Below are 19,206 nucleotides of genomic sequence, written 5' to 3' on the forward strand. Positions count from 1 at the left end.
GTTGGGAACCCCCTTAGCCCAGGTAGTATCATCTTCTCCTCAGGGGCAGTCTGGAGGGGAGTGATAAGTAGCAGAAGGAGGAGGACCCTCTTTAGATGACCCAAAAAGAACCAACCTTTGCCTAAAGATGACACTAACAGGGGAGGAAGATTCCCTGAAACAAACAACTCTTTTCTCTCCCCATCCCCCACTCCCCAAATCATTTACAGAATTCCTAACAGAAACAAAGGTCCACTTTTTTTTAATCTCATGAAATGTAAAAATCTCACTTTTTTTAAACTTCCTGTATTTTGATTTATTATTTTGAGGGAAATCTCTCTGAATTTTATCCTTATTCCTCAGTTATGGTTAACTGAGTTTAACCACTCAAAAGAAGAACAAATTATTTCAGCATTCTTACATACTCTTACATACTCTAGTTGGACTCATGGTTAAGAGACAAGACAAACACCCACACATCAGCCCACTGTATGGGGATAAAACCCCCAAACTATAACATTCACATGCATGCCTGTGAGTGGAATGGGGCAGGATTGCCACATAGGGTGGTGGGCTCTTGTCTACTGGTAGGAGTAACTCTCATCATCATATTCTAACTCATCCTCATCATCATCATCTAGAAGCCCATACTTAAATTTCCGGTAAACAGTGCCATCTTGGCCCATGTAGACGATGTCATCATCATCATCCTCATCATAGTCCCGGTCCCTATACTCAATCACCTGATCCTCTTCAAAGCTGGTGTTCTCACTATGGCTGCTCTTATAGGAAACATAGGACTTGCTAGGGTTGGCCAGCTTCTCATAGCCAGCCTTCGCCACTGGCTGGACTCGGCCCCGCGATTTCCTCCAGACGATCACAGCTGCCCCGAGCAGAAGCACCAGCATAATGGAGGAGGTGATGAGCAGGGTTATCTTGGTATGTTCACTGGCAGTCCCAATGTCACTTGCTTGAAAGATACACTCCTCTGTTGGAAGAAGACCCCAGAGAAAGAGCAGAGTGGGGAAGCATGGGAGAGAAGAAAAGCAACGAGGAAAACTAGCTTCTGAAGTAAAAAGCTTTGCTTTATCTTTGAAAACTAAAATGGCAGAATCATTACCTCTGGTTTTCCTAGAGGGCACAACACTCTACAGAATTGTACCATGTACCTCCTGAGAGTCCCTGTTTGTGTTGGACGAGTTCAACAAACCCTTCTACGCTGAAGATCATTTGAGACATAGAGTCCCCTCACACCTAATGAGTCAGTCACCAGGTATCCAACCTGACCAATTGATTCTTCTATTTCCTTCTTAGTAAAATACTCCATCTTGGGCCGTGCTTCAGTTACTGCTAAATGCTCTGTTTTTTGTTTAAACTCTGACTTTCTCTAAGACTGATTTCTTTCCTCAGGTACCCTTCAACCTGGTCCAATATTCAAGGGCAGAGAAGATTATAAAACCATTGACTTTTTTTTTTTTTAAGTAGTCTCTATGCCTAACATGGGGCTCAAACTCACAACCCCAAGATCAAGAATCACTTGTTCTATCTGACTGAGCCAGTCAGGTGCCCCCAAACCATTGACTTTTAGAGTTGTGGGGGGGACTTAGAAATTAATTAGGTCAGACTTCTGGAGAAGATGGTGGAGTATCCCATCCAGATAACATCCACATTAATGTAAGTAACCCAGGAAATGACCTGAAGACTGGCAGGACAGACTCTTCATAGCTAAATATAGAGAAAAGGTAAATCAGCTGGAGAATAGGATATGTTTTATTATTTATTATTATTTTTTAAAGTAGGCTCCATGTGCCCAGTATGAAAATCAACATGGGGCTTGAACTCATGACGCTGAGATCAAGACCTGAGCTAATTATCAAGATTCTGACGCTCAACCAACTGAGCCAAACAGGGACCCCTGGAGATTTGTTTTAAATACCAAGTTGAGGGGTGCCTCGGTGGCTCAGTGGGTTAAAGCCTCTGCCTTCTGCTCAGGTCGTGATCCCAGGGTCCTGGGATCGAGCCCCACATTGGTTTCTCTGCTCTGTGGGGAGCCTGCTTCCTCTTCTTTCTCTACCTGCTTCTCTGCCTACTTGTGATCTCTTGTCTGTCAAATAAATAAATAAAATCTTAAAAAAAAAAATAAATACCAAGTTGACTGACTCCAGTCAGTCAGTAGAACGCAATGCGATGATACAAAAAAAAAAAAAAAAAAATTAGGTCAGTCTGTTGCTTGACAATTGAGGAAACTGAGACCCACAGAGAGGACATGAATTGTTGCCTGTCAGAGGTACAAGCTTGTCTGTGGAGCAATTAAAATTTGAACCCAGGAATCCAGATTGAATGCTAGGGACCGGAGACATTTGGGCATACACTCTGACAACTGTGTTTTTGGGGTCATGCATTCTGTAGCCCTACTCTGATAGGAAGAGACGTAACTTCTTAAAATTCTGACAACCAAGTTGAGGGATAGGAGACTCCTGTATCATAACGACGATTTCTGAAGTTGAGAACCCTGCCCCCTGTTGTCCCCCTGTTGTTCATCCACCAGTGAAAGAGTAAGAGAGCACTGGGGAAAAAACTAGCAGGCTCTCTTGGATGTACAAGTTGTACAGGGTAAGTTTTCCGTAAGTGGTTTTTGAACCACTAGAGTCTGCCCCCAGGATTCTTTTATGAGATTCTAGGTGTATTATATACATTAGCTTAATGGATTTAATTCTGCTGCCAGTTATTTGAGGGGCCATTATTTTTGCTTATTACGTACTGGTCAATTAGGTCTGATTCACCACCACTGTGTATTTATCTTTATTTATTCATTTATTTGTTTGTTTGTTTATCTGACAGACAGAGATCACAAGTAGCAGAGAAGCAGGCTCCCCGCTGAGCAGAGAGCCCGATGCGGGGCTCGATCCCAGGATCCTGGGATCATGACCTGAGCTGAAGGCAGAGGCCTTAACCCACTGAGCCACCCAGGCGCCCCTCCCTTTCTTTTTGCTAGTGATAAATAAATTGCCTGTTTTGTCCAAACTTTCATCCTCATGGGATTTTTCCTATCAAATAGAATTTCCTCTTCTAACATAATAGCACTATCATAATTGCCTTTGACATTAACAATATCAGCACAGAATTTTTCCCTGGAGGAAATATTAAAGCACCAGAGGGATGGATAAGCGATCTGTGTGTGGTGCTTGGAGAGAAATATGGCCTAGGGCAGGAGAATCATTAAAAGATATTTCGAGATTGTTTCAGGTACTAGGGTGCCATATGCAATCCTGTCTTTCTCTGCTCCAGGCTCAAGTCTGCAGAGTCAGGGTCAGCTTCTGTGATCTGGTTTCTTTGAAGGAGCAGAGTGTCTCCGTAAAAAAAAAAATGGGCAGGTAATCAAGAGTATTTAGACTTTTGTAGAGTTGTCCCAGGGGGATTTTCAAGTGCCACAGAAAGCCCAGGAAGGCTGACTAACCTGCTGTTAGTTGGAACAGTCTTGGAGAAACTCCGCATCCAGTGTGCACCCACTTCTGGTTTCATTTAAAGCCACTGATGTAATGAGGGTTATTACTCTTAGCTGACATAATGTGGATATTAGGCAATCAGGGAGGTGTTTGTATGAGAGGTGTTTGTGGGGGTAGGAAAGCTAAAAGAAGGAAATCATTCGTTTTTGGAAAGATGATTTTAGAATTTAATTGAAAAAGCTAACAAGAAAAATTTTTTAAAAATGGCCAGTAGCAGTATGGGTCCGAGCTTTTCTTCACTTATACATGGACAGGTTCATGTAAATATGATGTCTTTTTGTCAGGTCAGGATACATCTGAACCCCAAGAGAATGATCTGCTTCTGGACTAGAGAATGTATTTTAAGAAGAAAAATATATAATAATTAACACATCAATACAAATATTTTATAACTAACTAACTGAATATTTATTTATTTATTTATTTAAGAAGGAATCACTCCATTTGGGATCTTTCTGAGTTTGTGGCCTGTGAAGCCCAAGTACCCATATGCATATGGATGGGGTTGGGAGAAGGAGGCAGTTGAGGGCCTGGGAATTGGTAAAAGGAATTTTGTTTCCTTTTAGCCTTTGTCGAATGTTCATTTTTAAAATGCTTTAAGTCGGGGCGCCTGGGTGGCTCAGTGGGTTGAAGCCTCTGCCTTCGGCTCAGGTCATGATTTCAGGGTCCTGGGATCGAGCCCCGCATCGGGCTCTCTGCTTGGCAGGGAGCCTGCTTCCTCCTCTCTCTCTGCCTGCCTCTCTACCTACTTGTGATCTCTCTGTCTGTCAAATAAATAAAATCTTTAAAAAAATAAATAAAATGCTTTAAGTCTCTAAGGGGAGCCCCAGACTTGGGCTGACTTCCATAGAATGAGTCTATAGCAGAATCAACGTAACATTGCCATCAGCTTCTTTGATCGTTGATTCTTTTCCTTTTTTTTCCCCCCCAGGAGAGAAGAATAAAAAAGAAGATAGTAAGTTTATAAAGAAGAGACTCTAGGGGCACCTGGGTGGCTCAGTCTGTGAAGGGTCTGACTCTTATTGTCTGCTCAGGTCATCATCTCAGGGTCATAAGATTGAGTTCTGAGTCTGGTTCCACGCTCAGTGAGGGGTCTGCATGAGATTCTCCCTCTCCCTCTCCCCTCATTCACATGCCCGTGTGTGTGTGTGTGTGTGTGTGTGTGTGCGCTTTCTCTCTTCTGTAGAATAAAATCTTTTTTAAAAGATGAGATTCTAGACCAACTCGAGTTGTCTTAGAGGCGGCACGGTAGTGGAAAGAATGCAGGCTTTGCAGTCTGAAGGACCTACAGTCTAACTCCAGATGAGCCCTTAACATTGTTGTGGACTTGAACATGCTAATCAAACTCTTTGAATCTTGGTCTCCTCATCTGCAAAAGGGGATTAAAAATACCTACTTATAGGGGTGCCTGGCTGGCTCAGTAGATAGAGCACTCTTGGGGTCATGTGTTAGAGCCCCAGGTTGGGTGTAGAGATTCCTTTCAAACAATATACTTAGAGGCACTTGGATGGCTTAGTTGGTCAACTGGCTGACTCTTGATTTCAGCTCAGATCATGACCTCTGGGTCTTTGGATCAAGCCCCGAGTTGGGTTCCACACTCAGCAGGCAGTCTTCTTGAAGATTCTGTCTCTCCCTCTCCTTCTGTCCTTCCCCTGACTTGTGCTCTCACACTCTCTTTCTGAAATAAATAAATAAATGTTTAAAAAAAAATTTAAAAGGATCTACTTCTATGAGTTGATGGACAGAAAGTTTTAGGGATGGTAAGCACATAGCAGGCATTCAATAAAAAGATCGCTCTATTTGTTCTCCAGAACTTTCTATCCTCTCTCCCCTGTGCTCTCATCCCCTTCCGGAGTCTAGGCCCTTCCTCTGCAGGCTGCTCTTCCTCTCAGCTCACCTGTGGTGTTCCGGCAGTCACAGCAGTCCTGGGCATTAGAGGAATCGGACCCATTACAGCAGTGTAGGCAACGGCCGTCATCCACAAACAGCACCAGGTTGGCAGGGCACACGGTACAGTTCTTAGTGCCAGGTCCCTTGCATTCCACGCAGCTCCCATCACATTTTTCACAGTTAAACTTCTCCCCCTGGTAAGAACAATTGGGAGATTCTTTTTGAGTGTGGAGGAATCAACAAGGCACTGGAGTTCCCAGGTGGGAGTTCCATCTTGTCTCCATGAGGAAGGGAGGCATGTAGGGGACAGAAGAAAGACAGCTTGTTCTGGGTCCACTTTCATGGTTTAAGGTGAAAGACCCACCTGGCTGCACTTGGGGGAAACCACTGCTGGGTCTCTGCATCTGAGATCCTCTGGTAACAACAGTGGGAGAACAGGCTTCTAGAACCGCACAAGTTACAGAACAGACAGCTCATGTGCTGTACCTGGTCAAGGACAAGTTGTGTCTGGACCTTCACCCTTTATAAAATTTTCAGTTCATTGCCCACATTTCAAAACTGGGATATTTCACTTGTAAATCAGTTCCTAGTTTCTCTTTAAAAACTAGACTGTCAACACGGTCATCACTCCCACATGGCAACAGCCCAGACAGCTGAGGGGCAGGGACCCTCTTTTTGTGCTGTCCTAGTTGAGAGAATCCCCAGCACCTTGCTCCAATGTCACCAACACAGGTGACCCATCAAATGCCACGTTTCATCAGGTCTGCCCTGGGGTTTTCTTTGACCTGACACCTGCACTCATTAGTCCACTTGGCCTTTGTGCTGTTAGATGCCGCGTGTGACCCTGCCCCATCATAATATTTGTGACTGTTTAGCTAAAACAGTAAAATAAGAGATAAGGAGAAAGTGGCTTCCCTCCTGACAAGAGGCTGCTTCAGTGGTGCTAAAAATGTCGATGTCTTCCTGTTTTACTTCCGTGCTTTGGAAGGGTGGTATGGTAGAAAAGAAAGGAATGGAAATTGCCTTTGTTGAACCTTTGAGCACATTTCGGGTGCTGATAGGGTCCTGTCTCAGCTGTGATTGTCTTACCAAATCCTGGGTTAGCTGTCAGGACCCCTGGGTTCAATATCCCAACTTGGTTACTTACTACCCAGGTGATCGTTCGCAAATTATCTAATCTCTCTGAAATTGAGGAGTTTCTCCAAGGTGGAAGGATGTAAAGAGAACTCCTATGTGAATATGTTGGGTCATGTTAATTTCACCAAGGAAAGATTTGCTTAGTTTCTACTGGAAGCACAAGAAGTTAGTGAATTCAGAATTTCCCTGGTTTCTAGGCAAGGAAATGAAATATATCTCTCTTAATACACTGTGCAGGGTGGAGGAAATGGAAGGCCTGCAGCAGTTGTGTAGTTTTGACATTATTCAGGCATTTCAGGTCAGATAGCAGAGGAGTAGGAGAGAAGATATTTCTTCTTTCTTTTAAGATTTATTTATTGGGGGGGTGTTGAGTGGGGAAGGACCTGAGAGAAAAAGGAAAGAGCATCTCAAGCAGACTTCACACTGAACGTAGAACCTGACCTGGGGCTTGATCCCAGGACCCTGAGATGATGACCCTGAGCCAAAATCAAGAGTCCGATGCTCAACTGATTGAGCCCCTAGGCACCCTAATATTTTTTTAATCTCTGATACAAAATTCTTAAGTGGCGCCGAAACTTTTAAGATCATGAGCAATGAATGTAGAGATAAATCTGAGGTCCTCATTATCTAACTTCCCAATTATTTATCTTAGGTCATCTCAGTTGCTTGGAGATGAAGGCTACAGGTGGGTAGCACCCTTCTGTGATGCGGTGGTAGAAGGTTATAAAACTAGAGCAAGCATGGGAATTGTAAGACTTCCTGATTTTCCCAGAAAGACCTCCCACACCTCTGCAGAGATGGAGGAGGGCACAGCCTGCCCAGCTCTCAGTACCTCTCCCACTCTGTATTCTCCCACCAGACAGTCTGAGGCGCAGATTCCTCCAGCTAGATGGTAGCTCCACACACAGGATAAGCAATTAAGTGCTCCTTTTCCTGAAAGGAAAAAAAAAAATAAAGTGATCCTAAATTATGAGGGCTGACCTTAGATTTCAACCTGTCTTGGGTCCAAAACTCTTAGGAGCAAGGAACATGTCAAGCAAATTGAAGTAGAAGGATGGATTGATTGAGGAGATGGGGGTGGTGGGAAATTCTGCAAGACACCAAGTGAAGACCTAGAAGTCCAGTCAATGTAAACGCTCATTTGGAAATGGAGGGTTGCGAAGTGATAGATCTTTGATGACAGCAAAAAAGAAAGATTTTTGGAGAATGGGAAATCTTGTAGAAAGGGTATAAACTTTTGTCATTCTGCTTATTGTTTAACTAATATGAAGGAGGAAAATGATAGCAGATAGTTTGGAGGGTCCTAATACTCAGTTAGTGAGGAAATCATGGTCAGGCAGCTTCTAAGAAAGACTAGACTCAGAATTTAAAAGGCAGGGCTAAAAGAATTTAGCAGATACTTTTGACCACTTGTTCTTAATTTGGGGAGGATGGATTCCTTAGAAGTTCTCTTGAAAGCTAAAACCTTTCTTTCCAAAAATTTGACATGCTATTTATTTATTACTATTATTAATTAATTAATTAATTCGAGAGAGAGAGAGAGAGAGAGAGACAGACAGACATGGAGAGGGGCAGAGGGAAAGAGAGAGAAAAAACCCCAATCAGGATCCACGCCCAGTGTAGAGACTGACACAGGGTTGGATCTCGCAAGCCCGATATGACCTGAGCTGAAATCAAGAGTCAGATGTTTGCCTGACTGAAGACTCAGGTTCCCCTATTTATTATTTTTTTAAATAAATGAAAAGTAAGACCCAGATATGTTAAGTCATTCATTCAAGTGTATGTAGATAATGGTCAAGATTCAAATTCACATTTGTTGACCTATAGTAAATATTCTTTAAATCATACTCTCTGCCTTAACCCCTTATGACCCACCAAGTAGAGGAGGTCAGAATCTACAGACTCCGTTTTTGTGGAGGTAACACCCTACTCTCCTAATTCAGAGACCCTAAGAATGACTGACCCAACATTACCTTTTGTTCAGATATTAAGGGATAACTTCCAAAAAGGATTTAGAGACAGGAGACCTGAATTCTCATTTATTCCATTAGGAAGGTCCTGGTGTTTTTGCTGAGAATTTCAAAAACGAGCAAGGAGGTGGATGGGGGACATGGAATGTGCCTGACATTGTGAGTTGGAACTTGATATAGGTCTTCCCACGAGAAGAACACTGTACAGAGTGGTTAGTTGAATTTTAGTAGATCCTTGGGTCCTGTCCTTCACAATCACTAGTAGTTAAATCAACTTTCATGTCTGATCAGTGAGCTCCATCATATGGTGTTTCTATGGAAAAAAAATTCTGAGCTCTGAACAACAGTTTAGAGAATAAACCTTTATTATCCAGCAGCTTCTTAGATTGGGGGCTGCCTGTAGTGACACCAATTCAAAGCCATTTTATTATTTTTAAGTTTTCAATTGAAGTGTAGTTGACATACAATATTATATCAGTTTCAGGTGTACAACAGTGATTCAACAATTATGTACATTACGAAGTGTCCACCACGCCAAGTATTGTCCCATCGGCCACCACACAACGTTATTCCAATATTATTAACTATATTCCCTATGCTGTACTTTCCATTCCTGTGACTTACTTATTTTATAACTGGAAGTTTGTACCTCCAAATCCCTTTCACTATAGTACCCGTCCTCCCACTCCACCCCCTGCCCTCTGGCAACCGCCAGTTTGTTATCTGTAGTTACAAATCTACTTGTTTGTTCATTTATCTTGGTTTTTTTTTTTTTTTTTTTGGCTTCTATGTAGAAGTGAAATCATATGGTATTGGTCTTTCTTTGTCTGACTTATTTCATTCAACATCGTATGCTCTAAGTCCATCCATGTTGTCATGAATGGTAAGATTTCATTCTTTTTTTTATGGATGAGAAACATTCTATTATATGTATACCACATCTTCTTCAACCATTCATCTATCAATGGACACTTGGGCTGCTACTGTAATTTGGCTATTGTAAGGAATGCTGCTAGAAACTTAAGATGCATATATCTTTTCACATTAGTGTTTGTATTTTCTTTGAGTAAAATGGATCATACCGTATTTTTATTTTTAATTTTTGACAAATCTCCATACTGTTTTCCCTAGTGGCTGTACCAATTTACATTCCTACCAAATAGTCTACAAGAGTTTCCTTTTCTCTACATCAACACCGATACTTGCCATTTCTTGTCTCTTTGGTATTAGTCATTCTGACCAGTCTAAGGTAGAAATCTCATTGTGGTTTTGATTTGCATTTCTCTGATGAGTAATGTTGAATGTCTTTTCATTGACTGTAGGTAATTTGCATGTCTTCTTAGGAAAAAAGTCTATTCCAGACTTCTTCCTATTTTGCAATCAGGTTTTTTTTTTTTCGTTAAGTTGTAGGAGTTCTTTATATATTTTGGATATTAACCCCTTATTGGATATCTATACCTGGGTGATCCCCAAAGGCACTACCTGTCACCAGTTATATCTCCTTATATTGATTTATTGCACAATCCATACATCCTGGGTATGCAGAGTCTTTTGCCAAAGGCAGTTTGTTAATTTCCAGATTGTTTTCCTATTGTTTCCAAGTTTAACAACCTACATTTGTCATTGCTTCTAAGAATCTGCAGCAACTATGGGACCTATAAAGATGGCTTTGAGATTTCCTTAGAATTCAGAACTCACTACTAGCTTTCCCTTGGACTGACCCCCACAGGATGAGTTCAGCAACACAGAGCAACCCCTGGGGACATCCATGGTGTCATTCCACACAGGAAGAGGAAGCTGGAAAGACTACAGTGGTTTTGGCTACCAGCATGGATTTTAATTTCAAATAATTTTGCGAGGAGGATAAATAAAAAGTTAAATGTGTAAAGGTAAAGAATGAGATAATTATGGAGGAGCCAACTGCATACAAAGGTAATATAAGGCCTTGGGGGACCATCTGTTGCCTACCCACATCCTGTCCAGTGCTTTGGCATAATTTTTTTACAACTCTGATAGAAACCACTGGGCAGTCAACTTTGAATGAATGCAATCCAGTTGGTACATTGCTTATTTAGGTTACAAAATTTTCCCTGTAATTTTTGTGTCTCCTCATTTCATAGTATGACAGCTAGTGTTTTAGGGAGGTACCTTGGAATCCATCCTTTTTTTCCACCCAGTTTATAACCCAGGAGCAAACTTGTCCCCCAGTTTCGTAATCTAGATCTTGCAAAACTGGAAGATTCACTAAGCAGCCCCAGCTGTGTGCCGCACAGTGATCGTAGGATGGTACATACAGTGAGCCCCACACATGGAAGCCTTCCAGCAGGCCCATCTAGGGTTCAAGTCAAATACAGGAGGAAGAGGCCTTAGAACAGCTGCGAGATGCACCCAGCTAGGACCAGCCATCCTTCGCGTACATTATCAGGAAGAATGTGTTGATGAATTTCTTTTGTAAGACTATTTTTTTAAAAGAAATTTTAAGTTTACAGCGAAATAGAGGGGAAGGCACAGAGATTTCCTGTGGACTTTGCTCCTACCATGTGCATAGGGTCCCCTGTTATCAACACTCACTAGCATGGTACTTTTTTTTTCTTACCCAAAGATAAACCTATATAGACATATCATTTTCACCCAAAGTCTCTAGTTTACCCTAGGGTTCTCTCTTGCTGTTGTACATCCTATGGGTTTGGACCAATGTATAAGAATACATATCCATCATGAGACTGTCATACAGAGTCTATTCACTGCCTTAAAATCCTCTGTGCTTTGTCTCTTCATCTCTCTCTGCCCATCACCCCTGGCGACCATCCACTGGCCTTCTACTGTTTCCACCATAGTTTTGCCTTTTCCAAAATCTCACACAGTTGGAATCCTATAATCTATAGACTTTTCACATTGGCTTCCTTCACACAGTAATATGCATTTATGCTTCCTCTGTGTCTTGTTGTGGCTTGATTGCTCTCCCTTTTTGGCCCTGAATAGTAGTATTTCATGTTCTGGATGTGCTGATGAACTTTTGAGATTGGTAATCTTCAGAACCATCATCCTTAATCCACTGAGGAAATCCTCAAACCCAATTAAAGATATTTATAGGTTTTCAGACTGTGCTTACAAGATCACTAATAATTTCTACTATCCCTGCCCAAAAAAAAAAAATTTTCTTTTTTTTCCTTAAAAAGCTAGTGTTCTGTTTTGGTTGGCTGAGGTTGAGACATTAAATAATCTAATGATGGTTGCCTGGTCTTGATGAAAATCCCAAGGGCTCTAGCCCACTGCAATGCCCTAGGACATTGGAATCAGGGTTGTCAGATTTCGCACATCAGAATATAGGGTTTTATCTGGCAATCCTAGTTAGAATAAAGGCCCACACATCTAGTAATGGCAGTCTCGGAAAATCTAATGGAAAGCCAGCACCATATTTACTATGATACAGCCAGGGATAATGCCAACTTTCAACCACACTCCCACTGTACCCCCAATTCAATGTATCCCCTCATTTGCTTATTCTTTTTTTTTTTTTTTAAAGATTTTTTCTTTATTTATCTGACAGAGATCACACATAGGCAGAGAGGCAAGCAGAGAGAGAGAGGAGGAAGCAGGCTCCCCGCAGAGCAGAGAACCCGATGCGGGGCTCGATCCCAGGACCCTGGGATCATGACCTGAGCCGAAGGCAGAGGCCTAACCCACTGAGCCACCCAGGCGCCCCTCATTTGCTTATTCTAATTAGAAGTTTTGAGCAGTGACTATAGGTGTCTCCGGAATGAAAATAAGAGAATACAAATGAATGGTGACTTAATGCAAGTGTATTCAGAAGGCCAGTTCTTTCAAAGATGGGAGTCAGTTGCAGATAGGGGAAGGTGGGAGCTACAGCATGGCAGAGTTTTCATGGACTTGCCTCCAGGACTGCCTGGGAGTGGTATGAGGGGCAGAGGAGGGCATTCTGGGGCTCTTGAGATTCTGCCTGGGCTCCCCACTCCAATCTGAGCAGCTCTGCTCGGGTCCATTTGCATCATAGGATCCAGCCTAAGATTTCTTCTGAAGAAGATGGTCTCCCGCCAAAATACCATCTGAAACCATTATTCTAAATTAGACTGTGTTGGCCAGTATGGTAGCCACTAACCCCTTGCGCTACTGAGCCCTACTGAGCCCTGGAAATGTGGCTAGGACAACTTGAGCTTTGCTATAAGTGCAAAATAAACATCAGATTGTGGAGACTTCGCAGGTAAAATTCTCAATTTTTACATCAATTACACGTTGAAATGATTATATTTTGGATATGTTAACTACATATATTATTAAAATTAATTTTACCCATTTATTTTTATTGTTTAAAATGTGAGCACTGAAACATTTGAAAATGTGCGTATGGGACACCTGGGTGTCTCAGCTGGTTAGGTGTCTGCCTTCAGCTCAGGTCATGATCCCAGAGTCCTGGGATCGAGTCCCACATTGGGCTCCTTGCTCAGCGGGGAGCCTGCTTCTCCCTCTGCCTACTCTCCCTGTTCTGCCTGATGCTCTCTGTGCTTCTGCTCTCTCTCTGACAAATAAATCAATAAAATCTTTAAAAAAAAATAAAAAATGTGTGTATGGCTTGCATTACATTTTATTTGGATAGTGCTGATACACCGCGTTGTGAGTTACTTAAAAGAAATTCTAGGCCTGGTATGGATAGCATGTGACCAGTTCCAGGCTAGTTTAGATCGTCCACCAGTCTAAGCACTTTGTAGCTAAGATTAATTTTTATGTCACTGATAGTCACTCCAAGATAACAAAAATTATTGCATATTCCAAGTTGTTGTTATTGTTGTCATCCTTCTTGGTATTAAGACTTATTTGGGGGGGGGGGGATGTATGGTTGCAAGCAGCCCAAAGAAAGCGGTGGGGTGGAGGGCTGTGACATTGACCCCCCAGGAAACACGCAGGTGGCAGCCCACAGCCAGACAGGTGGCTCGGAGCTGCAGCTATCAGCCACGCCCCATGGGCGGTGCCGGGCTCGGCCTAGCAGCCCTGCGATTGGCTCGACCGCCTGCCCACGACGCTTCCGCTGAGCGCCGCTTCCGCCGAGTGCTGCTTCCGCTCTGCCACCTTAATTTCTCTCGTAGCTTTTTCGGCTCCTCGGCTTGTAGCTTCTCGAGCTTTTTCTGATTCGGGCGGTGTTCGTGGCCGCTCTGTTTTTGTTCCCTCTTGGGAAGCGTCTCCTCTCTCTTTTTTTCTCTCTCCCCTATTTATTCTTTGTCTTTTCCTTGGCTCCGTGCCTCTCCTCAGCCTCTTTCCCTTGGCGCTTTTATCGTCTTTGCTCCTCCAGCTCCTAAAGTTTCTGCGCCTCGAGCTGCTGTTTCTTCGGCGAGGCGTCACTCAGGTGTTCGGAATCCAGAGGAACCTTCCGGAGCAGGCGGTGGTCTGGCGCTGCTTGCCTTTCCACGGGAGGTTCAGGCGGCCCAGGGCTTGGATGAAGCCCACAGGCGTACTCGCGGCATGCGCCTTGGCCTGGAAGTTCAGGTGTCCCCGAAGTTGAAGGTGTGGAAGTTCCGGCCTGTCATCTCTTCCTCTTGTGGGTCCAGCACGGGGATGTCCGTGTTCCCCTATCTCCCCACCTTCTCAAGCACCTTGACCATGACCTGCTCTCTGGGCCAACTCTTGCGCATTTTGCAGGGCGGCCCCTCCCGGTGACTCGTGCCCGGCCTCTCTTCCGGCCGCATTTCATTCTCTAACTTTGTGTCATGGGAGAAAGAATCCCCTGGCATGTGGGGAAATTGGTTTTGAACTTGGCGGCGTGCACCTTGCGGACTTGAGGGAAGCTGCCAAGCTTAATGACCTTGCCATGGAGGCAGGCCAGGAAAGACGTGAGCCGATTTTCGCCTAATTTGCCCTCCAAGCAGATGAGGTCCATGGTGTCCTTGGAAATCGCAGAGTGGAGAACTGGAGATTGTGCACCATGGCCTTAAGTCTTTCCAGCCCCTGCCTGCTGGAGATGGACTTCCCCTGCTGCTTCAGCCTTGGAGGGCCATTCTGATGGTCACCTTCATGGTGGGCTGGAAATAGAGGCCTACAGAGGACAGAGCTCCTCTGTGTCATATGTGTCATGGACTGTTCTAGAGGTGGCCTTAGCCCAGCAAGCTTGGTCTCCCTGCCCGGCACCATCACCGTTTGCTTGAAGTGCCCTTGGAGCCACTGGCCGCTGTCACTGCCCATCTCTATGACTGTGCTGAGTGCTGGAGATACAGAGGTAAGTGAGATGTGGGGGTGGGTTGTTCAGTCGGTTGTTCAGTCGGTTAAGTGTTGACTCAGGTCATGATCTCAGAGTCCTGGGATCGAGCCCCTTGCAAGACTCCCTGCTCAGCGGGGAGTCTGCTTGTCCCTCTCCTTCTGCCCCTGCTTCTGCTTTCTATCTCTCTCTCTGTCTAACAAGTAAATAAATTGATTAAAGACAAAAACAAACAAAAAGCAAAGGCAAATGAGATGTATTAATCTTCGCCTTTGAGGATCTCAGCTTAAAGAGACAGAGAAAAAGAATAAATAACATAAAATATGCCCTCTGGGCTCCAGGGCACGAACCCTTGTCTGGGCCATACTGCAGGAGAAACATTGGTTGGATAACTAAGCAGATGGATGAATGGAGAGTACTAAAGGAACACAATATAGGGATTAAGGAAGGCTTTGTGGAGGAAATATCGACTGTAATGGGTTAGAAAGAGGTAGCCAGGCACAGCAGGCTAGGGAAAGTATTGAGGAAAGAGAAAGGGCAAGGTTGGTTCAGGTTTACAGAAACTGACTACATCTGGATTTAGAGGGTGGTGGAGGAGGTGGTGAGGGGTGAGGTCAGGCCCAAGACGACGAACCTCATTTTCAGAGTTAACTAAGTTAAGATTCTATTCTTGAATCCATGGAGAGTCATTTTTTAAAAAGATGTTATCATTTATTTGAGAGAGAGACATACAATGCGAGCGAACATGGGGGAGGAGCAGCGGGAGAGAGATAAGGAGACTCTTCGCTGAGTGCAGAGCCTGATGCAGGGCGTGATCCCAGGACCCTGAGATCAGGACCTGAGCCAAAACCAAGAATTGGACACTAACTGAGCCACGCAGGCACTGCCGAGGGAGAGTCAGTTTTTTTTTTTTTTTTTAAGATTTTATTTATTTATTTGACAGAGAGAAATCACAATTAGATGGAGAGGCAGGCAGAGAGAGAGAGAGAGAGGGAAGCAGGCTCCTCGCTGAGCAGAGAGCCCGAGTGGGACTCGATCCCAGGACCCTGAGATCATGACCTGAGCCGAAGGCAGCGGCTTAACCCACTGAGCCACCCAGGCGCCCCGGGAGAGTCAGTTTTAAGCAGAGAAGTATCATTATGGTATTTGTCACATAGAAAGATCAATCTGAGAACATAATGGAGGTCCGGTTGGTAAACAATGGCTAATACTGGAAGCAAGAAGGCCAGTTAGAGATTGGTGAATAACTTGTTAGGGGAGATACGAGTCTGAACTAAGGCATTGATACTACAAAGCAGAGAGAGGGAGAGGGAGTTAAGAGATAGGCGTGGATGGACAGGAGTTGAGGACAAACCGAATGTAAGGGTTGAGACAGGGGGATTAGAGGGTAATCGGACCAGGTTACTGCCTCAGGCAACTGGGTAGATAGTGGAACCGTTCATCAAGATGGGGAGCATGAGCGAAGGTGGTCTACGGATGGGGTGAGGGGGCTGGAGAAAACTGCATTTACATTTCAAGTTTGAAATGTGGAGCAGTTCATTAGCAAGCAACTGGTTGTATGGAACTAGATTCAGGAAAACCATTTGGGAAGGAGAAGTAGATTTGGGGGGCATTAAGGCATAGTGATAATGGAAGCCACCTTCAGTCTGGAGAAGACTATATTCCTATGTACTTGGGAAGCACCTGGGGAGAAGTTATTATAAAATAAAATATCATCAAGATAGTACTTAGGAAGGTCAGTTTTGTGGGTAGACAGCAAGGGTGGCTGACGGTCTTCTCCCAGGGTGGGGAAGGAGCTGAATTTCTCATCTTCATTCTTGATGTTTCTATGGGGTCAACTAACTGCTCCAAGATGAATCATTTTGGAAGGGAAAGGAAGCAAGAGTAGAAGCAGACCGTAACAGGCTGGCATTTGCTTGTTTCATCTAACAGTACTAAGTACCAAAAACCAAAACAAACACTCTAACTATACCCGACCCCTAGGCATTTGTATAGCAGAAGGATAGTTTAGGGCATGGTGCTCTTCCAAGAATCTGATTGTCCATTAGTAACACACCTACATCAAAAAAATCACATGTGAATTCAGCTTCTGGCCTAACCCGTACACTCCACGGACTGAAATAGTAGAATAAATATAAACAGAACCAAAAATAAACAAACAAACAAACAAATAAATAAATAAAATGTTATATGGGTTCAAAAATAAGATGAAATCACTTTGGACCAGAAAAGGAATATAAATACATAATAGTTGTCTGACAGATGCCACCCATCTGCTTTGCTCTGAGACTAGATGGAGGGGATGGTGTCTGTGAGTTTAACTTTTCTATCATAATAGCAACTAAAAAGTGCTTCCTGTTAGATGTGGGCCAAAATCCAAGCTGAGATCTTAAAACAAGAGTGAGAGGGGGACACTGCCCCTGAAGACCTCACCTCCAGCCCAGGAACTCCCCAGGGCTGCCAGCTGGGTTGCTGATGGGATCTGCACTGTCCTCAGCATCCCCTTCAGGAAGGCTGGGATGTCCTATCTCTGGACTCAGTTTCAGGGTGGGGGGCAGGGGCCGAGTTAACCAAAAAACTACTAGGCTGAGAGGAGTAGGGATAAAGGGGGTGGGTGAAGGATGAAATTTCCCATTCAAAAGGATCTCAAGACCAGATATCCAAAATATATGGAGAAAATGAACATTAAGATGACAAACACAATCAACAATTAGAACATGAGTTTACTTAAAATAATACCAATTTTATAGAGAATTTTGACAAAGTTTTAAAAATCAGTATATTAAAGATAGCAAAACAGTAAAAAGACATAATATCGATAAAGAAAGGATAAATTAGGAAACACAAACCTGAAGATATGAAACAAAAAGAGATGGGTATAGGGGCACCTGGGTGGCTTAGTCATTAAACGTCTGCTTTCGGCTCAGGTCATGATCCTAGGGTCCTGGGGTCCAGCCCTGCCTCAGGTTTCCTGCTCAGAAGGAAGCCTGCTTCTCCCTCTCCCACTCCCCCTGCTTGTGTGTTCCCTCTTTCGCTATCTTTCTTTCTCTGTCAAATAATAAATAAAAAATCTTAAAAAAAAAAGAGATGGGTATAAAGGAGAAATATTTTTAAAAATTTAAAGTAAGGTATTTAAATTTAAAAAACCCTAAAATAATAGATGAGCTGAACTTCAAACTAAATACAGAGAACAAATTGGAGGGGTGGCATGAAGTACTGAGGAATTAACCTAGTATAAACCACAGAGAGTCAAAGAAATAAAAATATGAAATATTAGGTGGGAAACATAGAGATCAGGAAAGTTTGAGTGACATTAAATAAGGAATTCCCAAGAAGGAGATCAGAGGAAAGGGTGGAGACACAACATTTGGATCTCTAAGAATATCAAATTTTCCAATTTGCAAAAAGACTGCAGGATGTGTTTGTTTTGTGTTCTTTCAGCAAACAGTAAATGAGCGTTTACTATGTGTTAACAGTCTAGACTAGAACAGAGTATACAAAATAAATGTGGCATAGTCCCAGCCCTGAGGGTCACACAATTAATAGGAGAGATGGACATGATTAAAATTAATGTAAAAAGAGCTGTGATAAAACAGTCTGTTACAGAATCAAGAGTAAGGAAGAGCATTTCTGAGAGGATTAAGAAAAGCAAAAGGAAAAGCTTCCCAGAGTAGATGACGCCCCAACTGGGTGTTCTAAGTTGAGCATTCCCTACAGCGTTGTTCTCCAGGAAGAGGAAGCATGTAGACAAAAGGTGCAGAGGCATGAAAGTATGATGTGTTTGGTGGCCCTGAGTGGCTCTAGGTTCAGTAATACATGGAAGGAGAGGCAAAGTCCTAAGCTAAAATGACTGGCTGGGGAAAAACTTGAATCACCTTTTAAAAATTTTAAAAAAAAAATTGGATTTATTGAAGGACAACAAGTAAATGTATAGATTGCTGAATAGACCATGCTCATAAATGTGATGACTCAGGAGCATAATGATGGATTCCCCTCCCCCCAAATAAATTCATTGTAAAGCCAATTAATATCCAAGGGATTTTTTTTAATAAAATGTGACTGAGTATAAAATTTATATAGAAAAGGGGCTGGAAATAGCCAAGATAATTCTGTAAAGGATAGCGGAAATACACTGGGCCAACTACCAATATTAACCTAATAGGTTTTAACAATTAAAACATTGTAAGAGGTATTTCTTCAATGTTGAGAATAATACAGCCTGATTATCTTTCCACGCCCAGCAGACGGGAATTTTCAGTCAGTCTGGAATTACTGTGCAGGGTGACCTGGGGAAGGGGGTGGCAAAACCAGAGGCCAGGTCACATGCTGGTACTTCAGAAAGTCGGCTGAGAGTCGCTGAGAATGGAAATGAGGAGAGTACAAATGAAACAGAGATCGGAGTACATAAGTGCTTCGGAGAGAAAATCAGCAGACCTTGAAGTTTACCTTGTTTGGGAAGCAGGTGGGTCAGCAGGAGGCAAGGGAGGGATGTCGTTAAGGTATTGGTTGGACATTGGGT

At 43.2% G+C, this 19,206-nt stretch overlaps 1 protein-coding gene and 1 pseudogene across 2 annotated transcripts in view; both read right to left on the reverse strand.

Moving 5' to 3' along the window:
* Positions 1–224: 224 nt before the first annotated feature.
* Positions 225–19,206, reverse strand: part of PCSK5 (proprotein convertase subtilisin/kexin type 5) — a 447,741-nt gene continuing 428,759 nt past the window's right edge. For both annotated transcript variants that reach the window (XM_059411831.1, XM_059411830.1), the window contains 3 exons: positions 7,345–7,445; positions 5,383–5,569; positions 225–967 (listed from right to left, as the gene is read on the reverse strand). In XM_059411831.1, coding sequence (XP_059267814.1) covers positions 561–967; positions 5,383–5,569; positions 7,345–7,445 — 695 coding nt within the window. In that variant the 3' untranslated portion in view covers positions 225–560. The remainder of the gene's footprint in view (positions 968–5,382; positions 5,570–7,344; positions 7,446–19,206) is intronic.
* Positions 13,447–19,201, reverse strand: LOC132024925 (A-kinase anchor protein 17A-like; annotated as a pseudogene).

The sequence above is a fragment of the Mustela nigripes genome, chromosome 9, assembly GCF_022355385.1.
Source record: "Mustela nigripes isolate SB6536 chromosome 9, MUSNIG.SB6536, whole genome shotgun sequence".
Taxonomy (NCBI): Eukaryota; Metazoa; Chordata; class Mammalia; order Carnivora; family Mustelidae; genus Mustela; species Mustela nigripes.